Source organism: Cnephaeus nilssonii (genome assembly GCF_951640355.1).
Source record: "Cnephaeus nilssonii genome assembly, chromosome: 1".
Taxonomy (NCBI): Eukaryota; Metazoa; Chordata; class Mammalia; order Chiroptera; family Vespertilionidae; genus Cnephaeus; species Cnephaeus nilssonii.
The window spans coordinates 66,949,667-66,966,212 of record NC_137072.1 but is presented as its reverse complement, the minus strand read 5'-3'; the positions used below and the strand labels follow the sequence as shown (position 1 = coordinate 66,966,212).

The 16,546-nt window shown below is 36.4% G+C and overlaps 1 protein-coding gene across 2 annotated transcripts in view; it reads left to right on the top strand.

Moving 5' to 3' along the window:
• The window catches only part of CFAP299 (cilia and flagella associated protein 299), a gene marked incomplete at both ends in the record, with an annotated part of 547,340 nt that overhangs the window by 238,020 nt on the left and 292,774 nt on the right, over positions 1–16,546 (top strand). Inside the window, one exon of one of the 2 annotated variants that reach the window (XM_079774104.1) lies at positions 2,913–2,963. The exons of the other annotated variant lie outside the window; for it this stretch is intronic. Coding sequence (XP_079630230.1) covers positions 2,913–2,963 — 51 coding nt within the window. The remainder of the gene's footprint in view (positions 1–2,912; positions 2,964–16,546) is intronic. 2 annotated transcript variants of the gene reach the window in all.

Below are 16,546 nucleotides of genomic sequence, written 5' to 3'. Positions count from 1 at the left end.
ACAACTTGGGCATGTGCTCTGACTGGGAATTGAATCCATACATGGGGACAATGCTCAACCAACTGAGCAACACCAGCCATGACAAGCTTGAAACATTCTGAGATTACTTTCAACTGCCTCAAGCACATCTTTATCATCAGTTGTGTAGTGTTGTTTTTTTTTACTTTAACCTTTTGCACTTGGATGTCGAGATTAAAATTACTCTTTGAATGTATCAATAATTTGAAATATAAAAAAATCCAAATAAATAAGTTTGTATGAAAAGAAACTCCAGTTTTTTATTCTACTGCCGTGCTTTGTAAAATCTGGCGTATTTAAAAAATTAAATTCCGAGTAGAATAAAAGAATCGAGAAAAAAGCAAGCAAGCGAGTGCAAAGGGTTAAATCATTTTTATTTATTAATTACACCTGACATAGAATATTATATTAGTTTCAGGTATACAACTCAGTGATTAGACATTATATAAGTTACTAAATGATTATCCCAATAAATCTTGTACCCATTAATTTTTAATAGCACCTTACAGAATCTGAATGTATTGAGTACTTAAAAGTCATACTGCATTGTTTTGTGTGTTGCATGGGCAGAATCCCTATTTCCCATGGTTTCTGGGAAGGAAAGCTTTGGTGAGTTCCCCCAAGTTCTCTAAGGGCAATGGGGGCCAAATTTCCTTTCTTTTGTAATTCTAAGAGTGGCCACTTCACTTGTCAAAAGGAGAGTCAACAAAGCTTTCAACTGTTCTAGCTAATGAATAAATTAAAAAACAATAAATAAAAGAATGTGTAAACAAGTAAATGTCTTAATAATAGATATGAATTTAAAAAGCGAGAATCCCATTTTCCAACCTCAAGGTCCCTTTTGAAACTAATAGTATCTTAACAAGTCTTCCCAGAAATATCCTATGTATGTGCAAATATATATATAGTCATCACTGTAGTGGTATATATATATATATATATATATATATATATATATATATATATATATATATACCTCTAAATAGAATTACAGACATAAATTTAGAAATCTTTTGTCATATTTCATCTAATGGGATTAGACTATATATACTCTTTTGCAGCTTGCTCTTTTCACATAACAATGTACCTCAACTAACGTGTGATGTTAGGTCATGTAGATCAGCCTCAGTCTTTTTCAAGGCTGCATAATATGTTATTATGTGGACATGCTATAATTTTTAATTCTATACCCCAAATGATAAACACTTACTTTTTTTCCTTTTTCCATTTTGCTGTTACAAAACCAACACTTGCTGTGTATATCTTTCTCTTATCTGAGATTTTCTGTAAAATAAATTCCCAGCAGGGTATTTTAGTTGTGATAGTATTTGTTAAATAATTTTGTGTCTTTGGCACATAGTATGCATTCAGAAAATGTTTGTAGAAGGAAGGAAAGTGGGAAGGAAGGTATGAGGCAAGTATTTTGGGGACAGTTTTCTTTACCTAAAAGAAAGAGAACAGGGCTCGCTCAGTCAAGATTATGGTTACCTTACCAGTTTCCTATTACACTGTTATATATTTTTATTTGTATACTTTTTATATTGTATACTTGGTATATCTTTCAGAGGCCAACTTCAATGTTACTTCCTTAGGAAGAATATAATAAGCAGAATGTTAAATATTTTTGTTGTATGGTTCTGTCATATTCTAAACTTCACCACACTTGCAATTTTTTTCAACATCTGTCTCCTTAGATAGACAAGAAGCAAGAAGCATTATAAGGATAGAGACCATGTCTGTCTTATTTGTCAATATATTCTCTACTTCACAAGGATATCTAGGTGCCCAACATTTTTTAAAAGCAAAAAGGGAGGAGGAGATAATTAGAGAGAGTAAGAGAGAGATAGAAAGAAATAGAAAGAGATACATAGATAGAAAGATAGACAGTTGGAGATAGAAAGTAAGGAAGAATGGAGAGAGGGAGGGATGGAGGTTGATGATGCCAAGGCTTAGAGCTGTAAATATGGGAGAAATATGTGAAGTGATTGGTAAGAAAAACAGACACTGAAATACAAGAATCTCTGTCTTTTCTGACTACAGAATCAGAGAAACTTTGGGTCATTTTTTTAGATTACCAAAGGAGTTGACCACAGCTTGATTTCTGAAATTAGGATGAAAGCTATGAGTGTTGGAAGGGCATGGGTCCAGAAAAAGAAGAATTGTTTTGAGGGCTTGTTTTGCAATTTAAATGTTGAAAAGACAACTGGGAAAATTTCACTGTGAAGGTGAAATAACTGTCTTCTATTACCTAGTGCTATGGGAATAGAAATGTAATAACAGTCATGACTCTATCATAGTGGGGGCAGCTTGGAAATTGCACTGGAATAGGAGCCCATATAGTGTAACAATCGGAAGGTTATATGAGATAGTTTTGCTTATTTTCATTTTAGATTAGAATGTAATGTAGTGGAGGCATTGATAAAACATTTCCTAGCTAAAATTTCTTTTGGATTCTAATATAGACATATAGAATAATATAGACATACATATACCTATCTAATTCTACTGTATGGAGATGTTCATATTAAAGACATGAACTATCTTAAGTTTTAAACCATTCAAAAGTATTGTTAAACCTAAATAATTAGGAAACAGATTACTCAGTTTATAAGCTTCTTGCTTCTTCTAGCTCACTCCCTCCTTTTTGGGCCATGTGTCTCTTTCCACCAACATTGGAAAGTGGGTTTATGAAAGGAAAGTATAAGCAAATAATAATTAATAGCAGGTTTCATCTTTTTTGTGTATTTTACTTATCAATATTCTCATCGTTATCACTGTGCCTGACTGATGACTAATTCCAATAATACCAGTGGGTGGGATGCAAATTATGCATTAATAGGAGGATCTAACTTATGGAACATGCCTCACTTGGATTTCCTCTCAATTCATTGGAGTTAAATCAACAGGAGGCTGATGCTGCTCATACCTTGAAGAAGCAACTGGCCGACCACAGTACTCACGGAAAAGTTTCCTTTACAAGTTAGAAAAACATTTTGGCTTCATCCTACATATACTACACTCCAAGGTCTATTGCTACTGTTTTCCGAATTACTCACTGGCTGGATGAATGGCAGGTACAAGTAGTGCTTTTATTGCAATACACAGATGTTGATATTTTCCACGATTTTCTTGGAGTAAATGGAGAGCTTTCAGATTTTAAAAAACAGCCTAATTTTGGATGTAATAAAGAACTCAGATTTCCACTTTTTAAAGATCTATAACTTCCACATTTTTATTTTTATTTTTTAAAGTTTATTTAAAGAACTTGTCTTTTTTGGCATTGATAGAAAGCAGATGTTACCTAATGGGATGAAGCCAGGAGTTTTAATGAGTAATAATAGTGAGTTGGGGATAGAATAATCATATGGAGGGTCAAAAATGGGTTAGAATTCTTATATAAAACTAGATAAAGCTAACAGTGTGTGTGTGTGTGTGTGTGTGTGTGTGTGTGTGTGTGTGTGTGTGTGTGTGATTGAGCCATAAAAATATTATTGTAGAATGTGACTTGACCATAAAAAGAAGGGTATCCTGCTATTTGCAACAATGTAGATGAACCTTAAAGACATTATGCTAAGTGAAATAAGCCAGACACAAAGGAAAGTACTGTATGATCTTACTTATATGTGAAATCTTAAAATAGTCACTCACAGAAGCAGAGGAGAATGGTGGTTGCCAGGGGCTGTGGGTGGGGAAGATGGGGAGATACTAGCCAAAGAGAACAAACCCAGATATAAGATGAATAGCTTCTTGGGTCTAATGTACAGCTTGATAACTGTAGGTAATAATAGTATCTAGTAGATGTGAAATTTGCTATGAGAGTAGATCTTGTATTCTCACACACACACACACAAAGGTTTAAGTATGCAAGGAGATGGACTTGCTAATTAGCTTGATTGTGGTAATCATTCCACAATGTATACCAAACCATCACATTGCACACCTCAAATATGTACAATTTTTACTTGTCATTTATGCCTTAATAAGGCTGAAAAAAAACATTGTCTTTTTCTTAATTGTACATCTTTTTACTATACTATGTCCATTTGGAGGGGACTGGAGGTTCAGAGAGGTTCAGATATATTCACTCCAGGAAATCAGTGTAACGTGTTCTATGAACATAGAGAACAGACACTCATTTCTCTCTGCACCTTACTGTTGTTATTTATTTTTATTAGAGCTTTATTGGTCAATTGTTAGTGGAGATTTAGGTTGTTTCCATATCTTGGCTATTGTGAATAATGCAATAAATATGGAAGTGCAAATATCTCTTTGAGATTCAGATTTCATTTCCTTTGGATATCTGCCCTGAAGTAGAAATCCTGGGTCTTATGGTAGTTCTGTTTTTCATTTTTTGAGGAACCTCCATACAGTGGTCAAGGCTTTTCTTTTCTCTGCATTCTTTCCAACACTTATTTCTTGATTCTTTTATAATAAATAGCCATCCTAACAGATATAAGGTGATCTCTCATCATGGCTTTGATTTGTATTTCCCTAATGATTAGCAATGTTGGGCACCTTTTCATATACTAGTACTTGTTGGCAATTTGTGTTTGTTTTGTAAAAATGTTTATTCTGGTCATTTGCCCATTTTAAAATCAGATTATTTGTGTTTTTTAGTTTTTACTATTGAGATGTATGAGTTCTTCATATAATTTGCATATGAACTTCTTATCAGATACCTGGTTTGCAAATATTTTCTCCCAAAAGAGAGGAAATTCTAACAAAATGGTATACTAATTTAATGGAGAAAGAGAAATAACAATTTTTTATCTTATCTCCCTTTCCATCTTGTGTCTTTCCTATGACTCTCATCACATTCTTTCTTACATTAAAGTAATTCATAGATCTTTTCTTCTTGACATTTTTTACTTTTCTTAAACAGTTTCTAAGTCCCGTGCCTTAATAATAGAATGTAAGTTGTTTAATTAACTAATATAACTTAGATAACTTTTATCTTAAGGTTTTATCAGAATGAACCTAAAGCTAAAAACGTTCTTTGGGGGTTTATGTCCCATACTATAGAATCTACAAAGTGATATAAGCCTGTTTCTAAATGTAAACCTGCGGTTCATGTTCAGTGATAATTATGAAGGCTTTTTATAACCATAACACTATCTGAAATCTCGTTATTAGCCTAGAGACTTTCTGGCAAGAGGGTTTCATCAGTCATGGTTAAGTTGCTCTGGGTGGCCTATAACCATTATGTCATTATCAGTTGCGGGATGAGCTGGTCACACTGTTTGTAGTTTCACTGAGTTGTTCTATCAGCCCTCCAGAAGTAAATGCAAATAAAAGGGTTCCAAACCCCTTCAGAACACACTGTAAATCTTTGTAACTTCATGGCCAAATGGTAAACCACAGGACTGCATGACTCAAGTCCCTTGAGACAGTTGTGTTATTCCTGTCAGACTTCTCTTCCCCCATTCGTCAGCTGGAGGCTTTCATCTCCTTTGAAAGTCATGGCCTTTCAAGTAGGGGTGAAATTACACCTGTCAGTAATAAAGGTAACCAGTACACTCTATCACTCCATCATTTCACAAAAGAAATTAAAAGGAAGCATAACCTATTCCATATTCACTTAGCAACACTTATTTTTCCTTTCGCTTTGGTACTTTTAAATACCTTCCAAGTGAATGTAATTTTTGTTGAGAGAACTTTTAAAATATTCACCTACACTGGGGGATGATATGGGAACCTTGGGGAAATCGGCCTCCATGTGAGCTGTACATTATATTCGGCAACTGCATTAAACACATTTGACAGAAAGATTGAACTGTGTACATAATCTACAATGGCAATCTCCATGTGCCCCTTAGCACACTTGTTCTGTTTATTTTTTCTGTGTTACACTCTGATAACTTTGTGGTTGCCTGTAATACCATACAGCAGGTGCACCTGGACGGCCACCATTTTATTTACATAGAGAACAAAGTTAATGTTTATCAAAAGCAGGCCACACCTGGGTTGGGAAGCAGTGTTCAAATCAAAACTGCAACTTGCTTTTAGCCTGATATTTGAACTCCATTGAACAAACTCTCTTGAAAGTTTTGAAGACTTGGTCTCTTAACTCCCCATTAACCAGAGGATGAAAAGGAGCCAGAGTCTGAATACATTAGCAGTAGTGCTACCACTCACTGTGGAAGGTCTTGATTTAAGTAGTAAGAATACCTGAATTTGTTATTACTGCTCACACTATCTACTGTGCCAGGCAGAGGATTCTTTAAATACAAATGTATTTGGCCTGATGTACCTGGTATGTGGGAGAAGGTTTTGATTAATGTCCTAAAACTGAACTAGATGAATGAGTGAATGAATATTGTTTGAACTGCAGAAATCATTGGTGATGGTGATGCTCTAAAGATTTTCTTGTTGTTATTCCTCAAGAACATATATGCCAATTGTTTTTAGTGATAACAACTAAGAATATATGAATACAATTAGCCACCTACAATTGTTAGCAAACGATTAGATTTTATTATTTCTAGAATACAAAGGAAATGTGTAATTCCTCTATTTCTATATTTTATTTCTTACACTCGGCCTTCCCTTTTTTTCTTTACACTAAGGAGAAAAATAACACAGTAAACTAAAAAAACAGAATCTAAAGCTTAGTGAGAAGGATTAACTCAGTGTTGCTAAACTAAAGAATTTATCTCAAAAACACAATGTGATTTTAATTTCCCCAGAAATGGTTACATTAGTTTGATGAGTAAAAATCCTAAAGTATATATTTCTAGTCTAACGAATATCCTTATGTATAAAAACAATGTCATCCATATATAAGGCTGGAAATGAATTACTATTATTTAATATCATGTTTTATGAAACCTCTATATGTAAATTATTTGTGTAAACTGAACTATCCCTATTTGTGTACCCCAATCATTCTTATACCCAATAATCTTCTGTGGTTTAATTTAAAGTGTTCCAATACAGTGTCCACTTAAATAGCAGTTGAACTTAATACTCTCAATCCTCTGAATTCAGTATGAAATGCCTCTGAATATCCCAACCCCTAACATTGTTGCCTGGGGCTCTCACTCCAACTCATTTTTTCCCCATTTAATGCATGCTTCTTAACAAGCTTTTTATCTATTGTACCAGAGGCCCGGTGCACAAAATTCGTGCAAGGGGAGGTGTCTCCCTCAGCCCAGCCTGCCCCCTCTGCAATCTGGGACCCTCTTGAGGGATGTCCAACTGCCCGTTTAGGCTGGATCTCACAATCCAGGACTGCTGGCTCCCAACCGCTCGCCTGCCTGCCTGCCTGATTGCCCCTAACCGCTTCTGCCTGCCAGCCTGATCACCCCCTAACCACTCCCCTGCCAGTCTGATTGATGCCTAACTGCTCCCTTGCTGGCCTGGTCACCCCTAACTATCCTCCCCTGCACACCGGGTTACCCCCAACTGCCCTTACCTGCTGGCCCGATCACCCCTAACTATCCTCCCCTGCACACCGGGTCACCCCCAACTGCCCTTCCCTGCTGGCCCTGTCACCCCTAACTGCCCTCCCTTGCCAGCCTGGTCACCCCCAACTGCCCTCCCCTGCAGGGTTGGTCACCCCAACTCTCCTCCCCTGCAGGCCTGGTCCCCCCAACTGCCCTCCCTTGCCAGCCCCAACTTCTCTCCCCTGCAGGCCTGATCACCCCCAACTGCCCTCCTCTGCCTGCCTGTCACCCCTAACTGCCCCCCCTGCCGGCCTCATTGCCCCCCAACTGCCCTCCCTTGCAGGCCTAGTCCCTCCCAACTACCCTCCCCTGCTGGCCTGATCGCCCACAACTGCCCTCCCCTGCTGCCATCTTGTGGTGGCCATCTTGTGTTCACATGTGGGCGACCATCTTGTATGTTGGAGTGATGATCAATTTGCATATTACCTCTTTATTATATAGGATTCACTTTTATAAAAGAAGAAGCAAGGAATAAAATAATTGAATACAATAGTGAGAATTGTACAGCCGAGGAGAGAGAAGTAACAGTGTTGTGCTGGACATGTTAGAGAGGCTCTTTCACATGCATTCCCACATTTAATCCCCACAATCCAACATGAGGTATGTCACTTACTTCACAAATAAGTACTCTAAGACATAGGACACAGCACATGAAATTTCTCCAGGGCTAGTTGAACAGGGATATTTACTCAGGATATTTTACCTTAAGTCAGTGTTGCATGTTCACCAGGACAATGTAAGTCACCTGTCCAAGTTAAGTGTAGTCTAGCATATTTGTTGGAGCAAGAAGTAGAGAAATCATTTTAGGAAGACCCATAGAAACAGTTAAAACACACAGAGCTTTGAAGTTATTGGCATCATGTCTTTTGTAGAACCTCTCATTTTCTAAAAAAATAATTAATACATTATTTTACATACTTTTATTGTTGTTGCCTGAATCACTTAACTCTAAAATGGTTGTAATAACTATGGGGTGTCAGAAAAATTTAAATAATTCATTAGAAACCTAAATTATATGGTTTATTTTATTCTCTTTCCAAAACTAGGTCATACATATAATATCAATCAGGACAAATAGAAGCACTTATTTTCCTCCTTCCCAAATGTCAGCTGGCTTGTATAGTGTACTGATATGCATACATACCACGTAGGAGTATTCTACAAAATGCAATCCACATATCACCTACATGATAATTACCTGTATTGCCTTTGTGGAAAGATGAGTTATGTCATCTGGGATTGGGGCTTATGTGCATAAAGTCTGAGACCCCACTGCCTTTCAGTTCAGTATCATTTCCCTTTGCACTTTAAGATAATGATATTTTGCAAATAACTTCATTTCACAACCAATTCTTACCTACAGACTAATGCTTGACCAAAAAAATACTGTTGACTGACACAAAAATGATAGAAAGAAAAGTCTCTCTTCAGTTTATAACTCTGATCACTGTTGGCTATGCTCTTCCCTCTTCCTTTGCTACAGAAAAGCAGGCAGGCACATGTTTTATTTATTCTTTCCAGTTATTTTAAGTATTAGAGTTATTTCCGAATTTGTATGGAGTTGGGTTTTGTTCATTGATGCTATTGTTTGTAGGCCCTGCCCTGTTAAGTAAATTTGTATTCCATTTTCCCTCTCTGTATATATAACATATCATCCATTTACACATTAAACTCACCCCCATGAAATGTTAATGTTAGTTTGCACTGAAATGATGCTCTTCTTTCTATCTTAATGGAAAGAGTTCTGATTAAAATTAACTACACTAGAATATTTTAAGTCTCGAGGGGTGATTCAAAACAAATAGAAGGTATGTTCCTGACAGAAAGTATCCTAAGAGGTGCCTTTGTGTGACTAATGATGACGTGATCCTAGGAGCTCCTGATTTAATAGAGATGACAGGCAGTCCATGCCTGTGGTGAGGCGCTGACTCTAAATGAATGCTCTTCCATTGAAGAGGAGACCTGGATGTAACAGACAATGCAAATACTCTATTTAAGGAGGCTGATTCTGCATTGATGTGGGTAATGGGGAAACACTGGGGCCAGGACTTCTGCTGGAGAAGTATGTGTTGTGTGTGTATTTGGAAGCCTGGCTGCACTATTGAAATATTAGGAGGAAAAGTTAATGTAATTTGTTGGCCAAGAAGTTAGAAGATATGAGACAGTATTTTCTGTTGTTTTTGTTTCATTTTGCTTTCAACTTGGAAGATTAAATGTTGACAATTGCTAGCAATGTGGCTCTTTCTAAATATGGTTAGAAGTCTTCAATTTCAATGAGTTAGTCCCATTTATCAAAAATTTCATATACTTATTATAAAATGTTGTTTGAAGTTGAAATGTTTTGAAATGGCTTCTTATCAGAAGAGGAAAAACATCATTTTAGTGTCAACACACCTGTGGTTGCATTTATACCATTTTTTAAAATTCTCACCCCAGGATATTTTTCCATTGATTTTTATTTAGAGTGTGTGGAAGACAGAGGGAAAGGCAGAGAGAAATAGCGATGTGAGAGAAACACATCAATTGGTTGCCTCCTGCACGAGCCCTGACCAGGGCCCTGGCCGGGGAGGAACCTATAATTAAGGTACATGCCCTTGATGGGAATCAAACCTGGGACCCTTCAGTCCACAGGCAGATGCTCTATCCACTGAGCCAAACCAGCTAAGGCTATATTAAATCTTTATGAATCCATATATTTAGTTATAACCTCAAGTTTCCCATTCTTCATTGATATATTTAAATGCTTAGCAACTGATTATATTTTAAATAACATAATATATTATGGATTTCCTCAGTGGTAAAGGGTATTAAAACTTCATTTGTATTTTAATAAAATCTTTTATTTTAAAATATCTATATTTTTATTGCATTAACTCTTATCTCTTTGCCCTCTGTGTAGGCAATAATAGAACTGAAGCTGTTAATAATTAGTAATATGAGCAAATTAGTTTTCTAGACTTTGGGAACCTTGATTTGAGCTTAAGTAATTGCAAACAGAGTGCAGCATTTAGAAATCACTGGCTATTTACTGGTAAAGCATTGTTCATTGGCTAGGTAAATAGTGATATGGAAGCAAACTTGTACAAGTGCAAAGTAAACAACAATGAGTTTACTTTTTAAAAATATTTCCATGTATTTATAGCAAAAGCATTATGGGTTATTGGAAGTAATAGTTCTTTAAAAAGTAAACCTTAAGGAATATTTTAATACCTAACTGCAATATTTCTACTTTGGAATAGGAAACTGACATCACTGCTTCACCCTAAGGTAAGCAGGCATCTTGATACTACTAGCAACAATAGTTTAGATTCTAAACTTTAGAAGTAATTTATGTCTTCCCTTTTACACTCAGCAACCTCTGCAAGAACTGTAGGACATTATTGAAAGAAACCACATTATTGCTTGTGGGCACAAAGTGGGGTAAGTTTAGCTGGGTGTGTATCTGGTCCATCAATACCTCCTTCAAAGTATAACTCCCTGGGGGTTACCCACAACTCCATTCTTTCAGCTGTTAAGGGGCTGTTAATTAACCTTAATTATCTAGTGCTTTGTTACTAGCCTTCTCCAGGAAAGGAGAGCTATTTCCTCTGACTGGTCAATATAACCTCAAATACCTAAGAGAGATTAACCTCACACAAAATTACAATAAATGTGCCCGGCCCAGTGTGGCTCAGTGGTTGAGCATCAACCTATGAACCAGGAGGTCATGGTTCCATTCCTGGTCAGGGCACATGCCCAGGTTGTGGGCTTGATCCCCAGTTGGGGGCGTGCAGGAGGCAATCAATCAGTGATTCTCTCTCATCATTGATGTTTCTATCACTCTCTTCTTCTCCCTTCTTCTCTGAAATCAATAAAAACATATTTTTAAAAATTACAACAAATATCACATTGTATTTTATAAAATCCTACTTCCATGTAAGTTTTTTGTTTGTTTGTGTGTGTGTGTGTGTGTGTGTGTGTGTGTGTGTCTTCCCAAGTAAACTGCAACTTTTGTCTGCATATTTCAAGTATCAACCCTGGAACCAATCAAAGAAGTTCTTCTTCTATTTAAAATTGTCTTTAAAGATGTATCTTTATTGTTGAAAATATTAAAGAATGTCCGCTCCATACCCCCATTGACCCCCTCCACACCGCCGCCTCCCTCTCCAGGCCTTCACCATACTATTATCATGGCGGGCCTTCTGGCTGTCCCCAATATATAAAATGACAATGAATGATTAAGACTCCCTGAAGGTCATAGGTGAGAGCCAAGTCTAGCAGGAATAAATTTTATTCCTTGAGGTACTTGAAGAAAAAAAACAGAGGTAGAATTAAGTGGTAAGAGGTATTGCATAAAGTGAAGATTTTTTCAAAAAATACCTGCAATATGTAAAATTTTTATTTTATGATCATGTAAGTAAAGAGAGTAAAGAGTTTTTCTCAGAGGCATAAGATTTCAGAACAACCAATCAAGAAAGTAATGTGATAATAATTCAACATAATTCTCCCAAGTTTATAGTCAAGTATTCCTATATTTAAACATGTACCATAGATACAAAAAAAAAAGTTGAGGATTTATACTATGTTTGGAAAAACATTAGGGATATATAAAAGTAATTTCAAAATGAAATGATATGAAGCAAATATCAATGACATCTTAGAAGGTAAAATGGAAGAAAAAATCAAAATCATATAAAAATAATTAAATCAGGGAGTTCTTTCTGTAAGCTTGAAACCAAATCAGCCACATGAACTCTGATTACTTCTATAATTTTTGTTACCAAGGTACTAAGAAATGAATTAAAAAAAATTCCAGTTCAATCAAGGATAAGAAGGCTAATAACAAGTTGATTTTTACTTAGTGTAATAAGTGTAGGGTATACTATATTATAAATAAAACAAACTATTGGTTAATTTTTATTTGAAGTACATGTGAAACCCATATTAAAGTTATGAATTAACAAATAGAGAAATGTAATATACATATGTATTTATTATGCTTTTGGGTTCTTGACACAATTCCAACCTGTGTGTGTGTGTGTGTGTGTGTGTGTGTGTGTATGCTTCCCCACACCAACAAGTGATTCTCAGACACCAGCAGGGTATCTGAGAATTCAACTAAATTCTTTTTATTGAATTCACTGGGGTGGCACTGGTTTACAAAATTATACAAGTTTCAGGTACACAATTCTACAGCACATCATCTGTACACTGTATTGTGTGTTCACTCAAAGTTAAGTCTTTGTCCATCACATTTATCCCCCCCCCCACCACCCTCTTACATCTTCCCACTCCCCCCATTCATCACATTGTTGTCTGGATCCATGAGTATTTTTTCTCTATTTTTAATCTTTTTTGCTCAATCCCTCTACTCTCCCAGCCCCACCACCCTGACAGCTGTCAGCCTGTTCTCTATCTATGAGTCTACCCCTCTTTTGTTATTTAATTCATTTTGTTCATTAGATTCCACATATAAGTGAATTCATATGGTACTTGTCTTTTCAACTGGCTTATTTCACTTAGCGTAATGCTCTCTAGGTCCTTCCCTGTTGTCGAAAAGAGTAAGATTTTCTTCTTTTTAATGGCCAAGTAGTATTCCATTGTGTAAATGTACCACAGCTTTTTTATCCAATCATCTACTGATGGAAGTTTGGCTATTGTAAATTCTGACACTATCTGCAAGGATATAGAATCATATAACACAGGTAAAAGGTACAGTCCAACAAGACCACCATCCATTTCAGATGCCAGTTGCAAGCCCAGGTGGTTACCTGTGCTTCTGACCTACTATATATAAATCAGAGGTTCCCACCAACCTCTCCTTGGGATCAATTAATTTGTATAACAGCTTGCAGAACTCAGGAAAACCCATTTACTCATTGATTACCAATTTATTACAGAAATATTAAAAGATACAAATCAAAAGCAAGATAAAGGGAGCTTCAGTCCTCATAGAGCTGGTGGAAGCATTCTGGTTCCCCAACCGGAAGCTATCCAATCACCCTCCCTTTGGGTTTTTATGGAGATTTTATTACGTAGGTGTGACTGGTTAACTCTTGGCCGTTAGTGATGGATTCAAACCCTTTCCCTCCCTGGTAATCAAGGGTGGGACTGAAAGAGCCAACCCTCTATTGGTTGGTTCCCCTGGCAACCAGCCCCCATCCTTAGGTGCTTCCCCAAAGTCATATTTATTAAGATAAACCCACCTATGGTGGGAAGGGCTTGTTATGAATAACAAGACACCCACTTCACCTTTGTGGCTCTGAAGCATTTTCAGGAACTGAGGACCTGAAACTAAATATTATACAAAAGATATTCCCTTTGGTCTTCATATCTCAGGACATTCCAAAGGTTTGGGACCTTGAGCCAGGAATTTTAAAGACTAAATAGATATGAGAAATATATTTTGGTCATATTTTTTTAAATAAATGGCAATATCACAATTGCTAATGTGATATTTGGTTACCTATCACTTTTTCAAGTCATTTAGAAATCAGAGACACTTTAAAGTAGTTGACTATTTTATTTTATTAGAAGGTAATTAATGGACCTGTCTGAACATGTGAAAATACAAACTAAGACATGAAAATAATTACCTCTACGGCATTACAATGTAGCTAGAATCAGTTTAGTCCCATAGTAAATATTTGGAAAAGATTCCCACTCCAGTTCACACCTTATTCTGTTATATTAGGAATGGATCACATAGCAAAACTCATAGAATAAAAATACCACAAGGTGGCAGTGGCCTGCTCAAGGTGGAGTCCTTTCAGAGGGCATGGAAAGTCCTCGCCTTTAGAGCTGACATTCTATTTCCTTCTTATATTTCTTGATAATTAAACTTTCTGCTTAAGACATAGGGAATTTTCTGAATGCATTTAGTGTTGAAAAACATTTAAAGACTCATTTTCTTGACCTTTATTACACTCTTGAATTCTAAAAGTAGGAAAGAAGAAACCAACAAGGGAAGAAAATATTTATTATATATATGTTTAAGCCACCTAACCAGATGCCTTACATATGTATGTATCTAGACTGCAGTTAAGTATTCAGTAGATACTTAATACTTTTCAGAGACTGAATACAGTAGTATATTTCCCCTCAACTCAAAACCTTGTGCAGCCCTAGACAGTTTGGCTCAGTGGCTAGAGTGTCAACTTGCAGACTGAAGGGTCCCATGTTCGAGTCTGGCCAAGGGCACATGCCCAGGTTGCAGACTCGATCCCCAGTGTGGGGCATGCAGGAGGCAGCCGATCAATGATTCTCTCTCATCATTGATGTTTCTATCTCTCTCTCCCTCTTCCTTCCTCTCTAAATCAATAAAGAAATATATATATATTTTTTAAAAAAAAAACGTTGTGCAAATAGATAATACTAAGCACCTATTGAAACTCTAACTCTCCAGGCTTCTATCACTGAGTGTGAGACTTTATTTGATTTACCTATGTAAAATATCTGCCCACACATACATTTTAGATGTAGGCATATATTCCAGGGTGATTGTGTCTAATATAATGACATCTTAGTATCTCTTTATTACAATGGGTTAAGCTGTGGTTGAAGTTGTCATGACACTGCTAAGTGTCCATTTTCCACTATGAAAATGACTAAATGATCTTTAAAAGTGTGATTTTCTAATTTCCTTAGAAACATATTGATTAATAAAAGTACTATCAACAATCAAAAGCATTGAGGGATTGAGATAGTATAGAGTTTTAGAACCAATTTTAAATAAGTAATATAAAATATAAAGGATTGTATCATTGTTATTGTTCTTAAATTGAATGCTATATATTTTCATAAGTTACCCTTATGAAAAGTGATTCAAAAATACCAACCATCCCATTGGTACACACTTGTCTCCACACCTACAGACAAAGCACAATGGTTAAAGCTATGCAGTGAATTTATGGGCAAGAATCTTCAGGGTTGAATGCTTGCTGTCACCCTTGCTTGTTCGTCGAGCAGTAGAACAATGTATGGTTCATCAGTGGATGGCGCCAGAGAAAAATGAAAAGAACAATTTGCTGAAAAGGGGATGACCGCAGAGGTGCCAGGCATATCATGGCAATGAAGGAGATGTTGTTCTACCCAGGGACAGAAGACAAAGATTTCTGAAGAGGCTTTATGATTGAGAGCCACTATGATTCCCTCCAATGATGTTCCTATCTCAGTTTTGAAATGACTTTAATAAATCTTTCATTTGTATTTTGTATTTTGGGTTTGATCTACAATTGAGTGAACTTAAACTATGTTACTCTTGCTTCAGGGTGATGGCTAGATTCCTGATTGCCATACTGATAAATTCAATTTGCTCTCCTTATTTCTGTCATCATTCTCATTACTAGCCTTAATTAGTTCTTGAGGTCATGTTTAATCAACTTTACATTGACTGACTAACCATTTCTCCTGCCTCTTTTGTCTTCTTAAATCTGTTCCCTGTAGAAAGTCAGAGCACTGACTTTGGAATAAAGTGATCTGGGTTCAAATTTTGGCCTAGTCGCTTTCTTTTTTCTTTTAAAGTAAATTTTTAAATATTTTTAACATTTATTTGAGAAAGAGAGAGGAAGAGGGAGAGGGAAATATTGATGAGAGAAAAACATTGATCAGCTGCTTCTTGCACATCCCCTGCAGATTGAGGCCTGCAACCCGGGCATGTGCCCTGATGGGTAATCAAACCAGTGACCTTTTGGTGCATGGGATTATGCTCAATCCACTGAGCCACACAAGCTTGACTGGTCTAGACACTTTCTATGAGATTTTTTCCTCATTTTTCCTTTATAAACCTATTTTCCTGCCCAATGAAATGAGAAAAATAATAATTGCCTTTGGGGGTTGGTTTGCGATGACGACTAAATAACATAAGTATGTAGAGGATTGGCCTACAATGAGTATTTAAATAAGTTGAAGCTGCTATTTTTGTGACTGCTACTTCTAGCTCTGCACTCTCTCAACATCTCTGTCTACTTCATCATCAAATGAGTGACCTTTAGCAAAGTCACCGACACTCTTTTCTAGTGGTCCCCAGTGGAAATTTCTAGTGGAGTTCTTCCCTCTTTCAATTATTGTCTTGAATATTTGGTGAATCATGAATAATATTTTTC